Below are 25,609 nucleotides of genomic sequence, written 5' to 3'. Positions count from 1 at the left end.
GATAGACCATCTGTAACTGTGTCACGTTGGATTACAGTGAACGGCAGAGGGACACAAAAGAGCAGGGGAGAGGCGAGAGGAAGGGGGGAGGGATGGAGGAGAGAGAGGGATCAAACCCGTTCCTCCTCCTAGAGAGCCTCGCTGTGTCTTTCTCCCAGCGACACCTCCTTATCCTGGAAGAAAAGACTTAATCCCCAACAAGTCCCCCCTCCCCAAATTTACCATCTCCTTTCCCTTTCCTCCTGGTCGTCCTCTTGCTGCCCCTGGTTCTCCTCTCTTTACCTCTCTGTCTCACTCTGCCGAGGGACGGCGGTGTCTCAGCTGTAAGGCTTTGTGTTCCTCCTGGGAACCTGCCTAAGAGATTGATCTGCGCAACGTGAGGAGCACAAAGACCTTGGGGTTTACGCGCCGCAGAGCCAGCCATGTATCAAGATGTATCCAGCGTGGGAGTAGCCATACCTGTCTTATCATATCACGGCTAAAAGGACAGATGATGGAAGTAGGAAGGAGCGCAGAGGGAGGAGAGAGAGAGGGGGGTGGGGGTTGGGGAGGTGCTGCTCATGTTCCACTGAAGAAACGTAAACAGCAGAAGAGAAAGAGAATGAATTCAAGTCATGTTTCGTGCTTTATTAAAAGGCTCAAGGCAAATCACGTTTTCTTTTGTCCTTGTTGTTCGCCCTGAACATCCAATGTGAAAGTCAGAAAATCGCATGGCCACACGAAAATATTCGTATGATGTCTTGTGCAGAATTTTAATTTTAAGGCAAGCGCTTAATATTTCCAAACGAACGGTGTTCCAGTGCACAGCTAAAATGTTTTCCCTGCATAGTTTGGCTGCGGGAGTGAAAGACAAAGCTGAAGTCAGAGTTATTTCCTAAACTGGCAGTTCACTTAAAATTTCACCCATTTTGTGCTCTGCACTGTAATTAAGGCTCTAGTAAGACTTCTTCATCCACGTAACCATTCTGGAGTTTCACAGAAGAAAAGATGTCCACCCAATGGCTGCGCTAGGGAAACCTATAGTGGCTTTGTACTCAGAACGTGTGTGTGTCTGGGTGTGCGTTGAAGGGACAAATGAAAAATATTGTCGACACTGTGTGATGTCCCTGTGTCCTTTCCTTGTGTTAAACTCCAGAATGGTGATGTGGATTAAAACATATCGCTAAAGTCTTCATTAAAAAAGTGCAGAGAAATGGTTGGAATTTAAATGTTACAGTCTCTTCAAGATAAAAGAGTCAGACGTATGTCCACCCTTGTTGTTTATGTCTTGTCTGTTCTTGTCCCTCTTTATCTTCTATTTCCTTCAGTCAAATGATGCTCAAAATCATATTTATTTATCGCTTTCACATTCTCCAACTTATTGTTAAGTTGAAAATGGATTTCCACCTGTTTCTGGTTTGGCGAGCGTAGGCGCTTGGCAGTAGTTGGTCCAGTCATCTGTGCTTGAGACAGTGTCCCATTCGACCACTGTAGCATAAAGTGAAATACATTTATTTTCCAGCATGATACACAAGTTAAACTAGAATCTTCAATTCTTCTGTTGTTACACAAGCAAAAAAATGTGTTCACCCGTTTTGTACGGACTAGTAAGAAAAGGAGACATGGAATCGTTTCCAGAGAATAAAAGTGGTGACAGTGGGTTTTGTTTGTTCTTTACATTTGCAGCAAAGGCAGATCAATAAGTGTTGCCATAAAACACACGCTTTTCGAATGGACTTTGGTTCAGCAATCTGTCTACTGTCTCCCAGAGGATATTTTAACTTTTTGCAACCGTTATATATATTGAGCCACACGATACTGTAAACATTGTTTACAACATTAAATAACATGGGAAGTACAGAAAAAAACATACAGAATCAAGTAGGAAAAGGAAATGGGTAGCAGTTATCAAACCAAGACAGCAGTTAGATGGCACCAAACGAAGGGGCTCCCAATCACTTTAAAGGTGTAATATAACTCCGGTGGAGCAGCCTTATACACTATAGACATGACTATTCCAAAATCCCCTTAAAGTGTACACAAACAACAAAAGCACTGTGTTCTGCCTACACAGCGACCACGGGTCAATAAAAAAGACTGAGCTCTCACAAAGTCTATGGGAGAACATCGCTTTCTAAACGGAAAGCCAAATGCCTAGAGATTACTAAACTAATTGAATTAAACACTCAACAAATTATAAAGAACTGTGCTGTTTTGCTTGCTGTCCTGTCAAGTTTCTCTTCAAAAAGTAATGACCCTCCTGGCTTCTGACTGGGCAAAGCCATTGTCACTCAACATTCCATCCATTCGGAGAGTTGAATAGCAGTCGCATCGGCGGCACGCTGACAAAGTTCAACACTTAGCTACGATGCTTAGTTGTAGCGCTGCTGGCTGTGAAAATAGAACCAGTAGTGGTGTTGAGTTTTTCAGAATCTCATGCGTTTCGACATAATAGGCTATCTTCTGTGGGGCACTAAAACAAGAAGAGAGAAATGATGGCATGCATATTAAACATATGGAACCTAGCATGAAATTAGCTGTCAGCTAACACTCTTGTTGACAACAGGCTGGGTCAGGCAGACTATCGCTCTCAGCTAATATACTAATTTTCAAAGGCGTTCCTTGCGATCTTTAACGGACAATGAAAGCACATATTGGTAGGCAGGCATCCTCGCTAGGCTTGGAATGTTTAATGAAGGGGTCTATAGAGGCATACATACTCACAAGTTCTTTAGTTCATAGCCGCAGTGCCGTCTGCTATGATTTCCTATGCACGTTTCCACATCTGTGTACACTGTGTTGTCAGACGGCTGTGAGTTTTCTATTGGTCTCCCTGGCGGTGGGCAGCTTCAAATATGGATCCTGACGGCGCTTTAATGAAATTTCTGTCTCTTTTCATAGCGCCGCTCTGAAAGCCTTCGTTCCATAACCCGCTCTGTGCACTTTGCGTGATTTGCCCCTTGACAGGAGCGCAACACCCTCGCTCGAAATGGTGCCGTCTCGCTCGGGCTGTGTGTTGCAACCCGCCCACACACTGTGGGCAACAAAATAATAAGTAACCCGAGGCGCTGCCAAGGTCTCACTGTGATAGATGGCATTCCTTTTTCTCTATTTCTGCTTTTCCACCATCACACCCCTCAAACACACACACACACACATGCGCACTCGCGGGATTGGGCCTGCTGCTTTAGTGAGATCCAGTCCGTGGCTCCGCTGTGCGCTGATGTATCTAAGAATCCTATTTTGCTGCTCCATTGTGCGAGCGGAGATAGAGGCCCATCGCTGAGAGCGCAAGGTCACCGAACACGGCGGCACAAAGAGCCCTATCTTCTGCTCTCTGTCCGCATGTGCAAGTGTGCGCTCTCGCTCTATCTACCTATCTTCCCTTGCCTGTCCCTCTCCCGCGCGCACGCACGCACGCGCGTTCACCCACACAGCGGATCCCCGCCGCAGTGGCAGCGGCTCGCTCTTATTCATTCACTCTGCAAGCCGTGAGCAGACAGCTCCTTGAATGCCCTGACCTCAAATGCACAGAAATAGCCACAATAGTCTCCCTGACTACAAAATATCAGGCCTCTGAATCTGGACTCAGTGACTCACAGCTTCTATTTATCAGGGTCTGGGGAGTATAGAGACCTGATCACATCGAAGATTGGAATCACAGAGGGTACGGCGTGTTCAAGGAAGATGGGATGGGATGGGGAAGAAAAAAAGTTCCAGCATAGAAACACTTTTTTTTTTTCATCAGGAGGCTCGATGCTAAATTCATCCCTGACAAGGACACGTGCACTGGGCTCAGACATGGAGGTCAGGCTGAAAAGGTGGAAACGCTGATTAAAAAAAACTAAATGTGAGAGTGAATGATAAGCTGAGCTCTATTTGCTACTAATTTGTGCTAAAACTCCCCCCAAAAACTCCCACCCCACAGACCTTCTGCTCCTTCCAGCTGGTTTTTGTAACATTAACACCAAGTCATGAGATTTAGATAGTTAGAAAAAAGGCTAATGCCATCCTGTCTGACAGCTCCCACGCCTTCCATTTAGAATTCTGCCTTCTGGCTCTCGAATCAGACTTTCCCATTAAAAGTAACATATACATTTTCTTTCAGACCTGCAGTCATTTGTGCGTTTCGAAGCGGATCGGAGAAGTTGTCAGATTTCTCACTTGGTAAACGATTATTATTATGTTTGTTGATCATGTGACAGCTTAGTGTTTCCGGAGTTGCACAACCAACAGGATGCAGCTAAAGCTTGAAGTCGGGTCAATGACCTGTGTTATGGAAATTATACTGTAGGTTGCAGTAACCATTCAGGACAAGAGCCCTGATTTTGTGAAACATGAAGGTCCATCCAATTACCTCACAGGTTTGCAGCTGTAGCTGGAACAAATCCCAGTTGTCTTTAGGCAAAGGCAGGTAAGACTGGACAGGATACAAGTACAAGGCGGCATTGCATTGGCATTACAGCTTTACACCTCCTCTCGGTACATTTGAAATGGACCCAAAAAATGAAGGGTTTGATTTTTTGATGGAGTTTCTCAACTGAATGTGGTCCCTCCCTGTCCAATCAGTGGCCTGCACTCTGTTGGTGTAGCATTTTCAGGTTGACTCGATTCGCCTAGCTTCTAAAATCGTACCTGGTATCAGGTTTTGTGAAACAATGTAATTTCTTTCTTTTTTTTTCATGTGAGTTAATCCTCAAGCGGTTCATTCAGCCGCAATAAATTTCAGCGACAGACCTTGGGTCGTTAAAACTTTTATTTGCGACTTTCTTTGTGCGACAGTGTTGAGGAGATAATAGTCTGGCAGCCGCTTGTGTTTTTGCTGCTGGAACAAATACCTGTAATAAGCTTGTGTGAATCAAGCCAAACACACAGTGTTACTGTTTGAAATTACTGCACGATGCATCATTTTCCCTTCTCTCCAGGAGCAACTGGAGGTCAGGTCCACACAAAGTCTTCAAATGTGCTTGCGGAAAGCGTCCCAATATACAAAATGTTTATTGCTGTAGTCAGTCACAGACAGAACAGCCCAGATGTGTTTAGGCGCATTGGTCGCAGCCTGGTGTTCAGAGTATTAGAAGCAGATGATCAGCGGAGAAGAGTGTACAGTGGTGGGTACGGTGATGGCGCTGCAGTACAGCCAGAGAACATTCAACTGAGTCACTAATTGCTATCTGTAGCTTCTGTATTTGTTAGGCTCCAATGAGAACACAGCACTGCCAGGCAGTAGTGATTGCTCTTGTAATAATCAAGTTGGTCTTGTGATAGCACTGATGTATTTGAACAGATGTTGGTAGCAGGTCCATCACTGATGGTGGTCCCCTTTGAAACATGACTAAGTAATTCCAATGGAGTTCTGCAATCAGAAGGCTGCCCTTTGGATTTACGGTTACATTGGTTTTTATCCAGCATAACTATAAATAAACGCTAGCATTCATTTGCATGTGTTTTCTAAAGCTGTGGCACATTTGCCCACCGCGCGTAGCTTCTCGCTATTCTTTTTTTTTATTACCGTTTATGTATCTGACAATGAGAATGCCCCATTAAGATTAGAATGTAGTCACCTGCAGTATTTACATGCTGGTGCAATACATTACATACGCATGTACTTTCCGGTGGTTTATTAATCAATTTGATTGACATAATTTAACAGTTTCTTGAACAGTTTTAAATGCAAGTTGACAAGTGATTATTACTCATTAATTGACAAAACACTGATTGATGCAAACACAGTGTGACTGTATGACTGATGCGGCAACATCCACTGTAGACATTGTGTTAAGTTGATTCCACATAAGGTGCAAGAGGTGTATGAATAATACATCATCATCATCATCATCATCATCATCATCATCATCTTTTGATGGCATACAGGACTTTGCTTTTCAGCTCTCTGTCATGTATTTATCATCTCTTAGGAATGCATTTTCTATCTCTTATTCTCAAATAGATCATCACTGAGAATGTTCCTGGTATAGAAATCCCAAGTGAAAGAAGTCATCGCTGGCCCGGATCCTGAAACCGACATAAACAACCTGCAGAATATGGGACACCACCAGGGAGGAAGTTGCAGAGTGGCATAAAACAGAATTACTCACATAAATGCATTCAGCTTTTTTACAATCGCACGTTCGACATTTGCAGGAAAACAGCGTCGTCGTGGTGCAAAGACTTTTACGCCATCAATCCTCAAAGATACGGTAAGTGCATCTCTGAGATTCTTGGCAGCAAAAATTCAGGTTTAATGGGCTTTAATTTGCAAGCGTGCATAGTCTACTTGTTTGTATGTGTGGCACCACTGCACCATGCTCAATAAATATTGTAGTGGGTTCTTAACCATCCTCCAGAGTCCCTGTTTGGCAACTGGAAGGCATTACGAGATGCAGGAAAGATAGTGCCTTATTGCAGTTTGAAGTATAATATGAGTTGTTTGCTTCTGAAACTGTTCCACCGGGGAAATGCTGCTACTTAAAGTGGAGCTTTTTATGGGTCATTCTGTCATATTTTCTCTTCTGATGCATATATAAGTAATTAATGTGATTTAGCACCATAGAGAACCGACTTTTTCATGTTTTAGAAATAGCACACGTCAATAATGACTGTAAGCCCTAATCAAAACCAAAGCTGATGGGTTTTTGTTGTTTGTTTGTGTGCGTGTGTGTATGTGTGTGTGTGTGTGTGTGTGTGTGTGTGTGTTTAAGGGGGCTTACTAGGTGTTGCCATGGTGATATAAATCATTTTCTATCACAATGGATCAAAAGGAGCTTAAAAAAAAATACAGAATCAAAGCAGCTTGTGGATACAGAACGAACAGTTTTCTTTAAAAGAAAGAAAGAAAGACAAAAGACAGAAATTAGCTGTAGTCTCTACTCTGATTACTCTGACGTAAGTGAAAACAAAATCACGGAAGATGCTCAGAAAATTTCCTGGCTTATTTTCAGAATACGCTGCAATATAATGCGATTGTGCGAAAACATACAACAGTGTTGCTGAATTATTTTCACTACTTTTTGGGATCATAACAGATCATCTGAGTCTTGCAGTCATTTACTCTCCCAGCCTTTATTTATTGATACAGACTCCCACACACAGGCACACACACATACACACACACAATGTGACATTGCATTAAAGCATGGCAATGGCTTCCTCTCAACATTATGAGAGAGAAGAATGTGTTTGGTGGAAATGGACGGCTGGAAACAGGGCACAAACAGTGCAGCCTTGTAACTGGAAATTGACTGGGGGTAGTTTGGGAGATATACTGCTGGGAGGCCGACTCTCTCCCTCTCCGCTCTTACAACGTGCAGGCTCTTTCATCTGGTAAACAAATGTCTGAGATCTAAAGGCTTTCTCATAGTTGTTATGCTAACCTTGGAGAGCGGAGCCACTCCATTAGCATTTGAAGGAGCTAAATATTAGCTAAGAAAGAGAGCGCTCCCATTTAAAGGCATGAGAAAAAGTCCGCTGCCTTTGGTACCTAACCATCTGCGCTGGCTCGTCTCCCTGCACTGCAAACACAACTTCTGGAGCCGCCCGGAGCTCAGGGTGCCTCTGAAAATAAGCCTTTCTTATGCCCCATCTTTTAATTCAGATAGGACTCCAGTGCCTCACTCCATCCAAAAATAAAGCTGTTTGGACTCAAGACCAAGCAGGCAATTTTCCATGACAGGTCCATTTTTGAAAATCCCCTCAGTGACTACAAAGGGATGCCTCCCCTCAGCACCCCCACCAAAAAAAGCTAACTTCCAATGTGGTAGAATAGGAAACACAAAAAGTGCTGCGGAAAAGCTGCGCAAACGGCAAAGTGTCTGAACATTTCCAATTTTATGGGATTGGCTCAAATATGTAGTCTGTCTGACTTGACATAGGCTGCCGGGGGGGAATGTGTGAAAATGAACAGCTGAACTTGAAACGGCATTGGCCGGAATATAACTAACAAGTTCAGTCGTAAATTCAAAGCCGTCAGCGGCAATAAAAGATCTCTGCGGGGATTTGGGCTTTTCTTCAGGTTTATTCTTAGTCCCAAAAACTATTGAAGACACAGTCATAAAAATCCCCTCTGTCTGAAGAATCTATACCGGGGCGGAAAATAGCAAGCTGGTGCAGAGACACTACACAGCAGAGTGGAGAGCTCACAGTAGGAACCCAAACACAACTCCTTTTGCAACTTTTGGCTTGATGTACTGTTTATCTCTTTGTTTTTTGCAAAATGATGTGCAATGAGTGAGTTGGTTCAGAACAAGTAACATCTCACAATTAAGCACTGGATCGGGTTCGATGACGTATTAGGGATTACTGAGTAAAGGACATTTTTCTCTCTTATTTTACAGATTAATAAACTAAATCTTTGTTTGATTACTTTCATTGGTTCAACTCGGCACCTTTTTTTTTCTCTCTACTAACTGGTTCGAAGACGGTTCTGGCGTTCTGTGAGGGTGCGATCATGAAGGCACCATGGAGATTAGAGATGAACAAATTATTGAGCAAAAACCTTAAGAAATAAGCAGTTTCAAAGAAATGAATCAGTTTACAATACTTTATTTCTGGAGAGCAACACTGTTGTCCGACATTATGCAGGTACAGCGGGGAGAGGTGAGCTGAGAAGTTCCCTCTCATGCCGCCGCGCTGACACTCCGTTTCCAGGGCCGCGCGCGTGTGATCTGCCAGGTCGATTCTCATGTAAATGTGCTAATTAGCTCCCACATTCTTTGGCTTTTTTTTATTCCTCCCTCTCGAAGTTGCGTGGCACCGAGAGGCTGGTGGTCGGGGGGCTGATTCCTGCGGACGGGATGCTCGCCGGGCAGCGGCACCCCGAGGGAAGCTGTCCACCTCCAGCCCCTCCACCCCGCTCGCAGCCTGCTGCCCGCCGCAGTGCAAGGCACACCTGTTACACTTTCCCAGGGGTGTGGAGGTGGAGAGGGCGCAAACACCCTGCAGCACAAAGAACAAGCACGCACGCACGCACACACACACACACACACGCGTGCACGCACACACTGTACAAAGATAGGCAGCCGCAGCAGCCGCCCACACAGCACACACTATAGGGCATGAAACCTTCATTCAGCTTTTATCGCTTTCACCACATACCAGCGCACATTCCAATGCCACAAGTCTGAATCCGCGTCTCCGCCCCCCAACAACACGCACGCACACACACACACACACACACACACACACACACACACACACACACACACACAGAGCGCGGAGGCACCGCAGTGCGCCACACACACTTGTTTTTCTATTTGTAAAGGGTTCTAATTGAATGAAAAGGGGGAGGGATGCTCAGCTGCGTCCAGAGACGCAGCCGGAGAAAGTTTCCCAACGCGGCAGAGGAAAACCTGCGGATGGGAACGGGAGGGCGGAGAAGGTGCGTCTGGGATCGTTTCAGTGTTGAAGGTCAAAGGGAAGGAAAAAAAAAAAAAACTTGAATGATTTGTCTCCAGCCGAGTGCTGAAATGAAGGCGTACAGAAAGAGAAGCTGGGGCTTGGAGAGAGGATGGATTACTGACGGGACACAGGGGTGGTGGTCAACCGCCACGGGGTCTCCTGCATCCTCCTGTGGGTGGCAGTCAAGTCTCCTGCACAAACGAGTGAAGACCAGATGAGTTTTGGAAATGAGGCGGCTGAAAGGTGTGTGAAGTGCGCCGAGCATACAAGCGCAAAGATGATGGTGGCTTTGAACTTCAGCGAGTCGCAGGTGGCCCATTTCAAGAAACTGTGCTTATCTTTGCATAGCATGATATGTTTTAAAACTGAAACCTCTATATACACCTGTTTCATTAGATTTCTACTTGTATTTTTTACCTGTGGTTCACTGTTGGCTGCAAAGTAAGAATTTCATTGTACGGGTAATGCATTTCTTAACATACGTATGACAATAAACTCAAATGTTCCTATATTTGGGTCAGCCTATCGCTGATGATGTCATCAGTAGCCTTGATCTTGAACGAGCAGAAGATCATGATATTGCTACCCAAACCACTGGGTCAGTAACTGTGTCATCTTGTCCATGCTGGACACTGTCTGCAGGACCAGTGAGGTACACTCACGTCCATGACATTACACTCATAAATGGACAGAAGAGTGTCTCTGGGATACCCGACTGTATGCCTTTGTGGAAATTTCCTTTGGGCCCGCTGAGAAACCAATGGTTTGTCTTTGGGTTGTTTTAATCTGCAGGTCTGACAACATGTGTCAGTTATCTGGACAGAGAAGCAGCCTGGAAGGAGCGCGTAACAGTTTTACACACTAGGTCACGTGACAGGTATGTGTGATTTTCATGGGAAAACTTTGAGGAATTTCTGGATTCCAAGTGCAGGCAAGTTGAATGCACGGTTACACCAGTCCAATGCACCATTGGATCTGTGCATTACAATGCTCTAATAGTCATATAAGTCAGAAAGTAAGAAAACGTGGCCAAGGTAATTCACCAACACCGTGTGACTGTGGTTAAGTTAGCGTAATTCTCTTCGAATTCCCAGTCCAGGAACTCATTGTAGTTTACATGTTCTCCGTGTGTTCCAGAAGGTTTATTCCCACAGTGAAAAAACGTAAACACTCACATCTGGTTGGCCCAAAGCGACGTCGCGCTCAGTCACAGCGGTTCTGGACCGACCTTCAGTTCTGATCTCGCAATTTCATTGTGCATAATGTGTAATGACAATGAAGCTGACCTGTCTATTCCCAAGGCATCTCATCTAAGACAAATGAATAGGTTTTCCTCTGTTTTCTCATCGTTTGAAAATTAAAATATGATTTGATTTTCTATTTAAAAAAATTGTCAAAAAATGTTCTTCCTTTTGCAAAGAATACACCTATGAGTGCTCAAGAACTTACTGCACCAACAAACTTCTCAACCTCACGTCCCGAGGCACACGCTCACGTACTGACTGCTGATCGTATATTCTGACTACTATAGCCTGTATATTTTTGCTATTCCGAGAACAACTGAGTAATGTGAGCTTTAGGTAACGTGGCTGTCACCATAACTCCCATCCAGTGAAGAACCTGCAGACTAACATCAGGTTGAGGTCAAGTCATCTTGTGAACACGTGTCACAACCTTAACATAACATATATAGACCACTGAAAACACAATCAAATCCAGTCTGGTTGTTTCACTGTGTGATTAAAGTAAACCAGTCAGACAAACAAAGTACAATTTGTCTATCTCTTTTTTCTTGTTCTTTCCTGCAGCACATAAAAGGCTGCTCAAAAGGCCAACAATGGCAGAGCACCGCAGGCTTTTTTTTTTCTTTTTTGTTTTTCTGGAATGAAGATTTGCATTTCGTCTTTGTGTTTCCAAAGGGGACGGCAGAAGGGGAGGAAAAATAGATATGATGATGTGCGAGGTGGGATCCTCTCGCTCTGGAAGGCTCTGGTATTTCTCCTTTTGTTTTCCTTCTTTCTCACTTACTGCCTTTCTCCCGCTCGCTATCCTCTCTCAATAACATTCCAGTCAGTGGTCTCCCGTTTGGATCATAGAGATTCAGGGTCTTTGCTGGCGTCCGGGGTCGCCAACAAGAAAGACAAGGAGCAGATGGTGGTCTTTGTCATTCCCTCCTCCTTTCAGCCTCCTGGCAAGCCTTTACTACCTCTCGTTCCTTCTCTCTCTCACTCTCTCTCTACCTCTCTCTACCTCTCTCTCCCTCTCTCTGAGCCACAGCACCATTTGAATGGGCCCCAACCTCTGCAATGCGAGCAGCCTCGTAGGTATGGACCTCAACAACCAGATGGTGAGATTATTTGGAGCAATTAATTCTTTGAGAGAATCAGTGGGAACATGTTTGCAGCAGAGATTTGGGGGGCGCTCGGTTGAATGTGTTGAATGACATTCTTCCTTAAAGTCCCTCCTCGGAGGGGAAAAAAAATGTTTAGAAGGGGTGAAGGGGTGGGGGTCTCTGGTGGGAGGTTCCAGGAAGGACGGAGTGAAAAGGGGGGCAGCGAAAGCGCGCGTAAAGCGCGAGTCTGATGATGGGAACTTTTCTTAATCAAAGGGAGCCAGTGTTCACTTTTGGAATTGTTGGCATTCCAGGGCGGTGAAGGTAAAAAAGAATAAAGAAAAAGAGGGAGGTTATATGCACTAATAGAAAAATTTCAAATAAAATACTCGGGGAAATCAATAGACCACCATGTCTGATGGGTAGCTGTCCAAAGCGATCAATCCACGTATCAATCAAGCTGTCTATCTGCAGCTGTCTCTTCAGGCTTGACAGGCTGTTGTGGCAAACAGTCGAGCGGTAACATAAGGGCTGTAATCCGTCGACACACTGCATCATAGACCCGCTGAAGGCCCTGTGGGTCACAGGGTCGAGTCCCTCATTGACTCCGACGCTGGTGTCGTCCCCGGTCTTTCTCTGGACACTTTCTCCGAGGAATTAGTCCCTTTTAGTAGCTCCGGTCCACTCGTTCCCACCGCTGTGGATTGAAACATCTCCATTGAGGACGAGCACAACAGACGGTTTGAAAGGAGACCTGTTGAGAGGTCTCAAAGCAGCAGTCACTTTACAGATTTGTGGACGGTTGGAGTGTACCGACAGAGGACGCACACTGGACTCAGTGTCACGTGGTTCTCCACATTTAAACGTGAGGTTCCACGAAGTAATTCAGAAAAGCAATATATGTTTTTTAGCGATATTTGAGACATTTTTCAAAGTTTAGGTGTTTCCACGGGCAGTTTTTTTACGCCGATATTTAGGTTTTGCGCAATTCCTGCTGGTAAGACACGCGGCTACAGTGTGAGAATGTGAAGGTCAAATTTATATAAAGCGCACAACACAATTTCGGAAGAGAAAGAATCAGGCTGGGTTACTCATCAGTTACAATTAGCTTAATGGCTAAGTGAGGCTCGTTTAGAGCTCATTTGTAACCGCTGAGATAATGTTAGTCTCGTTCTATTTCGGAGCACACCTTGCACTGAAGCAATATTTTAAGGCTGAACTGGAGGAGCATTAGTTGGAAATCTGATAAAAGCAGCCGCACAGTAGTTCCCAAAGAGTCTCTAATCACATGTGAACTCTACTGTTGGACTGTAACTGTAAACCTCTGCGAATGCTGGTCTAGAGTTTGTCATACAAGACCAGGCTCTCATACGACGAGAACCAATGCAAATCTCTTTGTTTTTGTTTGTAATAAGATGCCACATCTACACAAATGGGACGCTGGTTCCTAAAGTGCAAGAAATATTAAAGGAACTATCATTCATTCATTCATTCATCTTCTATACCCGCTTATTCCTATTCAGGGTCACGGGGGTCTGCTGGAGCCTATCCCAGCTGTCTTAGGGTGAAGGCAGGGTGACACCCTGGACAAGTCGCCAGTTCATCGCAGGGCCACATAGACACTGACAACCATTCACACTCACATGCACATCTACAGACAATTTAGAATGTTCAATTGACCTCACATGCATGTTTTTGGACTGTAGGAGGAAGCCAGATAACCCGGAGAGAACCCATGCAGAGAGGGTGCACACAGGGAGAACATGCAAACTCCACACAGAAAGGTCCCAGGCCTTGCTGTGAGGCGGCAGAGCTAACCACTGAGCCACTGTGTCGCCCGAAATGAACGATCAGTGCGATTTAATTTGAAAAAAGCTTCATCTAAATATATATCTACACCAATTTGTTGAGAAAAATAAAAAGTGAGCCAGGAAATAATTAATCAACTCATTGATTAGAAATAACAATCAAAACAAAATATTCCGCATTCTCTTCTCCTAAACCTTCTAACTTCATGAACACCAACTGACTTTACTTCTGACCTCTGTATATTCACCAACCATCATCAAAAACAAAACCCATCTCCTGCAAAAATCGACACAAATTTTGTAAAAAAAAAAATAAATAAAAGAATAAATGCGTTAGAAGGGAATACCCGTGTGTGTGTGTGTGTGTGTGTGTGTGTGTGTGTGTGTGTGTGTGTGTGTGTGTGTGTGTGGTCATATGTATGTACAGTATGTGTTTTGCAAAGCACTCTCTAAATAAAATGTATTAATACAATTATTATCATATTTATATATATATGTGTGTGTATGTTTGTGTGTGTGTCTATTTGAACTTAATTAATTAATAATCCGTCGTACAATATTTCGTCTCAGTACAGATGAAAACCAGTGCTTACAGCTGCTGGTTGTCATAGTGACAGCTTGCTCTTTCACAGCAGTCAGATATGCACATATTTGCCATATAACTGTGTGTATTCCTTCAGTAGGAGATAGTAAATGACAAAAAATATCCTATGTCTGTTAGAAAGCGGCCTATGAAATACCTTAGGATGAGGGCAGCCACACTGTAATTTTCATTGAGATATAACACAAAAAAGCAGAATTGTTACATAACAAATCTCACCACATGCTAGGTACTATTTACATTCAAATCTGAACTGTTTCTTTCTTCTTTTTGTAAAAGTAAGGGGGAAATGGCTTTTGTAATAACCCCTTTCAAAATGAGCCATATTTGGCCTCAAGGTTGTGAAATGAAATTGCTTTATAGAGTTAAGTTTTTGGCAAATGTGCCGTCCTTTGAAGGCAAAACGAACAAGGTCTCCGGATCGTTTTTTAAAACACTCAGGGATACCGTACAATTCGCCAAGTACAAAGTTCTAAAGAAAAAAAAAACTGACTGGTATTGTGAGGGGAAGGAACAGTTTACTGTAAATAGTGTAAACAGTGTGGACACCGAGCCGCTGAGAGGGAGATTTCAGCTCTGGCGCTGACTGTTGAGACAACAAGCAGGACAGCAGCTGCACAACAGGATGTGACAAAGGTGCACCTGTTGTCACTCACACAGAGACCATCAGGCACGCACGCACGCACACACACACACACACACACACACGTACACACATTAACAATATCATCTCTGTGCGCCTCGCAGTTGTCGGGTCCCAGCTGAGTTTGAAGTATAAACAGGACTCGGCGACACCAGAGGAGCATCCAAAACGCCGGGTCAGGAGTGTTTGATGTGACCACAGTGAAAAAATAGGGAAGTGAGTGTCGCAGCTGAGGGAATTATGAAATGATTCGTCTGAATATTGCCCCCAAGAGCCGACTGGTTGCATCTGGAATACAGCTTGCGTATAAATCATGGCTTGTGAGCTTAACTTAAAAAAGTTTATATAAGTCATTTTCCCTGAAACAAGGGAACAATGACAGGTTTATTCATCCAAGATTAGCTTATGTTGTACTGAGACCGGCTTGTGTGTGGCCACTTTGTGGCGTCATGATGCATTTATGCCCGTGTGTGTGTGTGTGTGTGTGTGTGTGTGTGTGTGTGTGTGTGTGCGCGTGTAGTCAGGTTGCACAGTGCAAACAGTGAATGCACCTGTGTAAATGACACACAGAGAGACGTGTTGTGTTTAGCCGGGAGTCCATCAGGGAATAAGACATGTTGTGCAAACTGTGTCACCTGGAGAGAGCGTGCAAAAAAAAAGAAAGAAAAAAAAACACGGCACCTACCATCACAGCCACATTTAGGGGACAGATCCGGGCTTCGGAAAACACCCGCGACTCTCATGAGACACGCGCACGGTTTTGTCGTGTGTTGAAGGGCCCGGCTTTGATAGATGTGGGAGGGGCCGCCGCTCCTCTCACGGCGACGCGGGCGGCGGCTGTCATTTAAACAACAACCAGTATAGAAACCAAGACGGATTCAGATGTGAAACCCTGCAGTACGGGCGAGACGCGCGTCTTGCCAGCTCTGCTGTGTGAATGGCCAGGTGTTGATAAATGTGGCAGTTGAAACCCAACATCACAGTGTGGTCTGAAATGTAACACGGCAAGGATGAGAAACTATTCTGAGCTGGAAACTGATTTTTTTTTTTTTTTCTTCTTCTTTCAGCACAGAAGAATATAAAAAATGTAGGAGAGAAAAGGATCGAGAATGAAGCCTAAATCAAGAATGATCTTCTCTCCCTCTTTCTCCTGTGCAAACATCTCTTCTGTCGATCGATAGGTTTCTCCGCTTTGATGGTGATGTACAGAGTACTGGCAGCCGAAACTCATTTTTAAAGCCATTAATAGAGAAAACACTCACATTTTGTCGTCGCTCGCACACATACGTTCGGATACCACATTTTAAAAACTGAATCTCTCTAAATATAACTGCCCGAACATCTGCCCGCCTGTCCAAACATGCATCGCACCACCGTGATCGTACTTTATCAAACTACTTCTCTTTTTTTTTTTTTTATCAAAGAGTAACCACAGCAGAGGTCCGAGCTTAGAGGAAATATTTTGGCTATTCTGTTGAAGGAAATAAAATAAATGGGTGAAATTAACTGTTTCCCAATTGGTTCTCATGCTGTCTCCTTTTTCGTACGTTGCTTTAGTTTAAAATGTACACCAACAGTTACGCTGCACTAGTGTGAAAGACACAAGACCATCCACAGCAAAACCACTTTTCAGTCAATGGTCCCAAAATGTATAGCCACGCCCTGGTTGATGCTTAAACTAACTAGATAACAACTTGCTTTGTCCATTAAGTCCATTAAGTCCATTAAGTCAGCAAATAACAAAAAAAAAAAAAAATTAATTCAGTTTCTTCATAATTGAATACTTTTATGTTGTCCAATCACGGTTGGGTCGCTGGTCTGCTGGTCCTCTCTCAGGTCTCGTATTATAATCACATTCCAGTTATTCATGTTAGAAACATGTATTCATAAGTATAGAAAGTTTTACCTTCCACACTCGGAACAATACAACAGTTTCAGTCAGTCCTGGTGCGAGATGTGGCCCCACGTTACACTCACGTCCAAATTTATCTGTGCATGCCAGCTATTCCGCTACCCATTTGGTGGATAAATAAAGGTCGGCGTCCCCACCTCCTCCGTGGCCACAGACAGCCGATCCACCTGTTGGTGTTATTTTACTACAGCCTGCCCTGGAAAGACCGTTCTATCAGCGGCAAAGCCACAAGCAGACAGCCAGCCTGCACAGCCTGCACAGCTGGGCTGGAGTTCACAAGGTGAAAGTGAGTGTTGGCCAACGTGAACCGAATTAGACAGAATTTCACAGGTGATGTCGAGGCAGAGAGGCGTTTCGTTCCACCGCTCTATTTAGAGATGGGTGTGTTTCGCCACTGGCTCTGGGGTTGTTTGGACACAAAATTAGCAGCGTATAAATAGGATAAATAATGGGGCCATTCATCATACACCAGAGAATCAGGGTTCAAACGTAGGTCTGAAGACATTTTCAATCTTTCAATGTATTTGCGCTGCTGGGTCAGTCTTGGCTGGTTGCCAGCTCGCTGGAGTTTAACATAGAGGCAGACAACCATCCATCTTCACACCTGTGGACCATTTATAGTTGCCAGTTTAGCCTCACATGTATGTCTTTTGATTGCGGGAGGAAGCCGGACAACTAGGGAAGAACCAGGGGAAAAAAACTTTCAAAATAAAGGCCCCCGAGTTGACACAATGTTTTTGCATTCTTTGGCGTTTGAAAGCTGTGTTTGTTTTTTAATTTGTGCAGAAACACTGAAATCAGAATCAGCCTCGATCATGGCAAGGTTTATATTTCAAAGTGAAATTCATATATGTGTAACATAAATCGATAAAATTTGTTTAGTCATGACCTGCTTTGCCACTTGGTATTAAAGATTTTAACATTCATGGGGAATAAGAGGTGTTCATCTACCATGGAGAACCATCTTCATCGGTCACATCCTCAAAAACTTCCCTGAGGCATTTTCACATGCAGGAGAGAAAATGCTAGCAACAGGACCAGGAATTTTCCAGGCACTTTCTCTGACCAAAAACGCAGCTTTTTTTTTTTTTTTTTTTACATCTGTGGCATCAGGAGGACGTTTCAAACCCCTGTAAATGAGGTTTTAGTCAGCATTTCTTCTCTCAGAGGTAAAATTATTAGCCCGGTGTGTCTCCACATTGTGTAGCCACAACAAACAGAGAGTTTCGCCTATCAGGTTTATCTGGTAATGAGTCTCTAGTCACCTATCTTGTGTCCCCTGTCAGCACGGCTATAAACCTATGGGGAAGTGCTGCCAGAAGGGCCACAATTAGAGAAGTGCATGCAGAGGAAGCACGAGAAAGCAAACACAACAGACAGAGCAGCGAGGAGATAACGCTCGTTTCCTCCTTTATTGGAACTGACTTTGGGTTTCGGCCTGTGTGACACTTTGATCACTGAGTAGAGGAATAAAGATCAAAGAGCAATCAAAGATATATTGAGAGCTTCTTGGCCAACAAAGAAGGTTCATGAGACTAACTGTTGATATCTGCATGTTATTTTGTGACATGACTCAGCTCAGAAGCTCAGATGGCTATGCCAAGGTCACCACTTCTGGTGGGTGACCTTGGCATGTTTATGCTTAGAACTCAAGTGCCACCAATTACGTCATTACATTAAAATTTGACAACTTTATATTCTGACTCTAACTATGAGCAATCAAATGCACTATCCTAAACTAAGATTACAACTTATTTCAATATTGTGAAATGTTCCTCACTTGGCACGCGCTCTCTATCTCATTACTGGCTGTAACCTTTAAACCTGTCGAGGTGTGGTTAGTTGGTTCAGCCTGGCAACCAGTAGCATGGAACAACGAAGCAAAAGTGAACTTAACTACACTAAAAAGGATGTGTAAACATTTGTCATTTTTCATTTCATTTCAATTTGTGATTTTAGGCTTACTTAAGATGAAACAAAAGTTCTAAACATAGCAAGTGCTTGTTTTTATGACCTTTTTAGCCTGGCTGACAAGACATTAACTTCTTTGAGTTAAAAGCTTGTGGTTTACCAGCGTGCCTGGCTGAGTGCTGCCACCAAAGTAGACGAGACATGACGGAGTCTATTCTAATATATTTGACTGTTTACAGTAACATGGTTTGTGCTTATGACTGTGTTGCCCTGGCATTTGGTACTGTGGCCAAAAAATGGTACAGTTGCGCAGCGGTTGTCCTTGTGATTAGCGCGTCGGGACCCATTGTGACGTCAAGTCATGAAATTCACTGTGCTGCTTTGTGGTGATTGGCAAAAACAGCGCAAAGTGGATTGTAGGAAGCAAAATGTCGAGGTGCCACACGACACGGGTCTGCGGAAATTGTCGTCACTGACCTGCAGGAGGTCCAGCTGAAAATAAATGGCTAAAAAAAATCATAATCTGTGGCAAACGCAGCGGTGTTGTGAACGCAGCTTAATGTCAACCTCACGAGTCGAGACCAGGTGTTGAAGGAACTGACAAGTAAGTCAGATTTAAACAGTAAGCTTTGTTGTGAGGTGATGAGTTGACGGTCATGATGTCTGTCTGTTTAGAAACTATAGGGAGACATCCTGAAGCAGATAACCCCTTCAAAGATGCATTCATTTGAAGAGATTGTGTGTGTTGTCTTGCACTGAGCAGACACATCACCTTCACCTCCTCCAAAGCAATACTTACATGTCATGGATGTCACAATTCATAAAAATAACATTATTTGTTATGTTGCAGATAATACATAAAAACATTAAACTGTATGTGAAAGATGACCACATTTAAATGCCCAATACACGTATCAAATTGTTTTTCTCTTGCTTTTCTTTTGAAAAACACACTTGCTGGAAAAAAAAAACAAATGTGTAAATCATGAGGAAAGCTGCCCTTTTCAATCCATTGGCGAGGGAGGGAGCAACCTGCTTTAAAAGTCAGACCCACAGTGGTGGAACAAAGTTTTTGGACATCTTGTGCCTTTGTGATGAACAGCATTGCGCTAAGAATCCGTCTCAAGTCTCCAAGTGCAGTTCATTTTGGTGCAGCCACCAACATTTACAACATTTACCAACATGCTGCACGCGCACTGCTCTGTGTAGCTCAGAACTGTACGTTCTTGTAACGCATCCAGAGTACAATATCTGAAAGAATTTAGTTTTCTTATTTTGTCTTATTAACAAAAAGCAACAACATCATCTCAATCAAGCAATTGTTTCAAAAAATCACACAACCTTTTGAAACACAGGCACAAAAAAATTCTTGGCCAATTTTAATGACAGAAATTTTGATTAAGGAAAAACTTTAAGGCTGTCCAAAAACTTTTTTTCCACCACTGTATAATGACGTACATTGTACATACACGGCCAAACGCAGCAAGTAAGTCACGGCTGAGACTCGACTTGGACGGTGTTGTTTTTCTCTCAGAAATAATCCGTCATCTGCTTGTCATGGGCAAGAGTTCACGCTCCGCATTGCTGGAGGAAAAGGCGACCATCAAAGATTCATACCGCTGACCCCTTTGAAGTTGCCCCTGAACCAAACGTTGTTGCGCACATTACTGAGCAGAACAGTCACTTTCCATGGCAACAGAAAACAGAGAGCGGAGGGAGGAGAGGAAAATGCCCATTTAAAGCCATGTAGGCCTTTCAATATTCATGAAAGCCGAGACTGTGGCGGTTCCCATAAAGTTTGGAACGTTAAACCTCCAAAGAAGCGCCGAGGTGGGTGTCATCGCCGCCGACCTGGAGGCCTCCTGCGCATCCAGGGGAAGAGTAGAGAAAGAGGGGAGTACAGTAGAGGGCGAGCGGAGGAGGTGGATGAAAAGATGAGTTGCCTCCGTGCGGCGCCAGGCAGTCTGCGCGGCGGGGCAGCTCAATAGGCGGCTGTGAAGGAGGGAGCGGAGCGGCGACTTGTCGCCGAGAGCGGAGGAATGTATGGCGGCGCTCACAATAACACACAGCTGGAGGAGGGAAGCGCCGCCAAACTGTCCGGTCCAGGCTCCCCGCAGCTTGTTCTTTTGTATTTAATATGTTATAAAGTCGCAAACATTTAGGCTACTCGGTTATGACGAGCTGGAAAACACGTTTTTGAGGTATTCTTCATCTGTTAGGAGGTATAAGTAATAAGTCTTATAATAATAAACACTGCACATGAATGATGTATTAATAGCAAAACTACAATTAGGAGTGATGTCTCCGACTGCACTTATAATATACAGGATTGTTCTTGAAGAATAAAATAAAATAAAAAATAAAAAAAACATGTGAAATTGTGTTGGAGTGTTTTCGCTTCGAGTCGAATGCGTTGCGATTTTCATTTTCGAGAGTCGGGTCAGGTTTCCGCATACGTGCAGGTGCTCGGTCTCAGGGATCGTCTGTCAAAGCGGAAGAGCCGGGGATCAATGCCAGCGAGGCTGTGCGTAATTTACGCATCGATTGCTGCTGCTGCTGCTGCTGCTGCTGCTGCTCTGGACAGACAAGCCGACGCTCAGCAGTGGAGAGAATTGTGCACGTACAGTAGAACATCACATCACACAGGTTGCATAATAATAATAATAATAATAATAATAATAATAATAATAATAATAATAATAATAATAATGTATTTTATTTTGTACTTGTTCCACTTTACAACGCGTGGAAATCGTAACGCACATATGACAGCTCCCAGTTTATTCCCTCTCTCTCTCTCTCTTTCTCTCCGTTTTTTTCTCTCTCTCCCCCCCCCCCCTCTCTCTCTCTCTCCACCAACAGCAGCCCACCGCAGCGCGCACGGAGCGAGACACGCCTTTTTCTCAGCTCCGCGGTGGTGGGGTCGGTGGGCAGCGGTGGAGGAGGGGGAGGAGGGCTGCTGCCGGTGATTGACCAGCTCCTCTCTCTACCCGAACTGTCAGCCGGCTGGCTGGCTTGGCGCCTCCCCTCGCCTCTATAAATGTGGCCACTCTATTCATTCCCCTCACACCGACCGAGGAGGCTCCGGCGAGAGGAAACTGCGCGGCTCCGCGGGATGTGTTGACACACTACGATTCCGCCTTTCGCGTCTAATCCCTCGCTAATTTGCGCTTTGAAACGGAACAGCTTTTTTTTTTCCCCCACCCCGAGTAATCTCCGACGCCTCCCTGCGAGCGAGCGGCGCTGCTATTTATCATTTTTCCTCCTCTCGACTGTTTATTTATTTACGTTTTTTTTTGCCGATCCGCTGGTCCTCGAAGATGAAAGCCGTAACTCCGGTCCGCCCCCAGGACTCCTCCTCCTCCTCCACCACCACCACCGCCGCTGCTACCACCACCACCTCCTCCAACACCTCCAGCGGCAGCCCGCTCTCCCTGCACTATCTGTCCAAGCAGAGCCTCAACATCGCCCGGTGCAGGATGGAGGAGGAGGACCTGCTCTGCCTGCAGTACGACATGAACGACTGCTACACGCGGCTCAAGCGCCTGGTGCCCACCATTCCGCAGGATAAGAAAGTCAGCAGAGTGGAGATCCTCCAGCACGTCATCGACTACATCCTGGACCTGCAGCTGGCCCTGGAGACGCACCCTTCCCTCCACAAGCAGCAGCCGCTGCAGAGCTGCCCTCCGCCGGCCTCCTCCAACCCCGGTCGGACCCCGCTGACGGTGCTCAACATCGACCACCATCAGGTGAGTCCCTTCCTAGCCCACCGGGACTGCTCCTCATCCCGCCGGGGGAAGCACCGGGGACCCCTGTTTACTGCGGCTCCCTGTGCCAGACCGCCCCACCACCTCCTCCTCCTCCTCCTCCTCCTCCTCCCCGCTAGTCAGACACAGACAAAGCGCGTCATGCCCGTTCCGTGTCATTGTCTTTCACTGTGATAATGGGACTTTTGGTGGTGGTGGTGGGGGGGGCGGTGGGAGAGAAGAGAGGAGGAGGTTGGGGGGTGGGGGGGGGGGGGGAGGATAAAATCAAAACGACACGCCGCGCGACCACACGGCACATTCTCGGGAAATCGTCCGCGATAAAGCGCATTCTGTGCGGGGAAGACTGCGCACTTGAATGCGGGCTCGGTGATTTGCATGATAATGACGGCGTGTCAGAGGCCCACCTTATCCCACGACTGGTGAAGTACCTCAGCCTGCAGCCCACTCCACCGCCCACAATAAGGCCAATTTGTTATTCAATGGACTATAAGAGAGTGTATTATGGGATATATTGCCGGGGTAAATGTGTGCAGGCCCCGTCTGTACATCGTTCACACTCGTAAAACATTAGGCCTTGTTTTGTTTTTATCTTTATCTTTATTTCAGGATTAAAGTCATTTTTTAAACGTTTCTGCTTTTCTTGTTTTTCCATTTTTTTTTCTCTGCAGAGGACGTCAATAGGGAAAAAGCCGGAGGACTCTATTTTATGCCGCTGAGACCCCAACACTGCATTGGTGAGTAGACTTGAATTGTCTCGAATGAACATTTCTGTATTTATTTATTTTTTTACATTTTTCGGCGATGCTGATTTTTTAAAATCAGCATCGCCTTCTGCATTTTGGCCGAGCGAGAGAGGTGTTTTTTCGATGGGGGGGAGAAAGTGTCGAGGCTGTTGCAGCCAGAGTGGGGCGTCAATAAAACGAAATGCCTCGAGTGTTCAGAAATACAGAAATAATAGAGGAACACTGAAATGGCAGGCGACCTCAGAGGCAGCTGCGCTTTTTGCGCAATAACTGTCACCGGTGTGGCAATCTGGGAAGAGGAGAGGGTTAAAACCTCAGCTTGCCTTCTTTCCCGCACACACTCACACACACACACACACTCACACACACACACACACAACACACACACACACACACACACACACTCCTTCCTCTGTCTCTCTCTCCTCTCTTTACTCCCTCTGTCTCCTCACTCTCCCGTCCAAGCTGCTGCTCTGGCTGTAAAATTACGTTTTATTGTCGAGAAGCTAAACACACCTGGATCAGGCCCCCCCCCCCAAAAAAAAAAAGAAAAGAAAAAAAAAGAAAATCACGAGTGCGCGGTGCAGCGGGACGCCCTCGGCGACAGCCCCCCCTCGGCCGGCAGCCCCGAGGAGCCGCTCGCTTGTTGTTTGACCTGGTTTGTTTTGGGTTGTTGATCAAGCATGGCCTCTGTTTTGTCGGTGGCGCCAGTCAGTCTGGAGCTGTGTGGCTCACCCCCCCGCTGCTATTCATCCCCTCCACAGGTGCGCAGGCAGCACAGAGCCGCTCCAAAGCCAGCAAAAACGCTTCGCCAGGGACTCACGCCCAACTGGAGGCACAATCACAAGGGGATTTCAAAACCGCTGGGAGGAATTCAGCCCAAAAAAATCACTATTCATATTCCGACCCGAACAAGGAGCCAGTATGTAGACGTCTGCCTCTCCACCGTCCTGTTTCAGTTGACTCTGACTTACGTTCTTGTCGCCACCGTTGGGAAGTTTTGTTTTTTTTTTCTCCGCGACCCCCCCGCCCCCTCCATCCCCCTGCCTGGACACTCGCCTGTCAACAGCTCTGAAAACCTTCTTGTGAATTGTGCTTAAAGAATAACTCGAAATGACTCCAGTTTCAAGCTTTACTAAACTGAGAAAAATCATTGTACATTTTTTTTGTTGTTGTTTTGAACATCTATTGTTTAAAATAGATGATTTGTGTTGAACAGGGATGCCCTCCCTGGGATCTTAAAATGTTTGATACTGTACAAAAAAAAAAAAAAAGGAAACAATTCTGATTCGATACAATTAAGATTGTACATATAAAGAGACGCAAATGTTCTATGAAATTATGTGAAAGGAAGACTTCTATGCCTAAAATAGACTATTGTAATTATGAGATATTTTTATTAAAACCTTTTTTTGTCGTTCTGTAAATATTGTGTTTCCACTTTTCAGTCTGGAGTAAATGAACATGGTTATGCTCTGCCAATAGCGTTGTCACTTAACTCCTCGCAGTGTTTTACTCGGAATAGTTTCCCCATGTAGCATGTCAGGCTCCTTGCAGAGATGTTGAATGTGCACTGAAGCAGCCCTCCCTGTGTAGATATGTGGTGGAGTTCAACACGAGTTCTTTATATTGTTTGCCCTGCTTCGCTGTCTTAAATGGTTTTGTACTCATTAACTTTGACATCTCTGACCCACTTTGGGCAAAGTGTTGGTCTGCTCTTTGGTCTTTTGGAGAGAAAAAAAAAAAGAAGTAAGCAACAGAGTCCTAGCGTGACTCTGTTACGTTGCACTCTTGCTAGGATATTCCGAGAGGTACAGCACTTCTGACAGTGTTCGTTTAATGTAAAACTCTTAAAGAAAAATCACTGCTACGCTTTTTTTTGCCCTCTTTCTCTCTCTGCCGTGTTTGCTTAGTCAGCACTTCTTCTTGAGGGGTTAATGATTTACACCAAGAAATCATTCAACTTTGGTTTGGAATTGGTGAAAAAGGGTGAGCATTAACAGGCTTCTTTTCGACTTTTAGCACCCGACTGTATTTCGACAGACGCTGTCTTGAAGTAAATAGTAACTGATTTCTCCCCCAGAGAGTCAGCAGCCAATCTTAATGTAAAGAGTTTAAAAAAAAAAAAGCCTTTATTTTACGTGACATCGAACACCGAATTTACCTCACCACCCTCCTGCCAGTGTGAGAGGGCACTTGTACATTACTGTCAGCTGCACTGTTGGAACTTGACCTTCACTGGTATGTGAGGAGTTGTCAAAACAATTAAAGTTTCCAGGAAGAATCGTGTGGTCTCAAGTTTTGTCTCAAGTGGCATCATCTTTGTTTTGGATTCCTTTCGGTGCTAGCGCTGCAACCTGGGTGGGGCGGGGGGGGGAGCAAAGAAAAAAAGGCGAGCAGGTGCAGCGCCACAGTGCTCAGCTAAACACAATGCACAGTTGTTGGAGTGGCCGGGAAAATAAAGACTAAATAAAGATGTCGCAATGTTGCCGATGCCATCTAAGCCCGGAAACCTGT

General features: G+C 44.9%; 1 protein-coding gene across 1 annotated transcript; it reads left to right on the top strand.

The window, feature by feature from the left end:
* Positions 1–21,616: 21,616 nt before the first annotated feature.
* Positions 21,617–25,376, top strand: id4 (inhibitor of DNA binding 4). The gene is made up of 3 exons (XM_076040910.1): positions 21,617–22,331; positions 23,018–23,083; positions 23,857–25,376. The coding sequence occupies exons 1-2, from the start codon at positions 21,903–21,905 to the stop codon at positions 23,063–23,065; spliced, it is 477 nt and encodes a 158-aa protein (XP_075897025.1). The 5' UTR covers positions 21,617–21,902; the 3' UTR covers positions 23,066–23,083; positions 23,857–25,376.
* Positions 25,377–25,609: the final 233 nt, after the last annotated feature.

This window comes from Nelusetta ayraudi, unplaced genomic scaffold (genome assembly GCF_046127955.1).
Source record: "Nelusetta ayraudi isolate G7.1 ecotype Tasmania unplaced genomic scaffold, CSIRO-AGI_Nayr_v1 ptg000063l, whole genome shotgun sequence".
In the NCBI taxonomy this organism is placed as follows: domain Eukaryota; kingdom Metazoa; phylum Chordata; class Actinopteri; order Tetraodontiformes; family Monacanthidae; genus Nelusetta; species Nelusetta ayraudi.
This window is presented reverse-complemented; position numbering and strand designations above follow the sequence as displayed.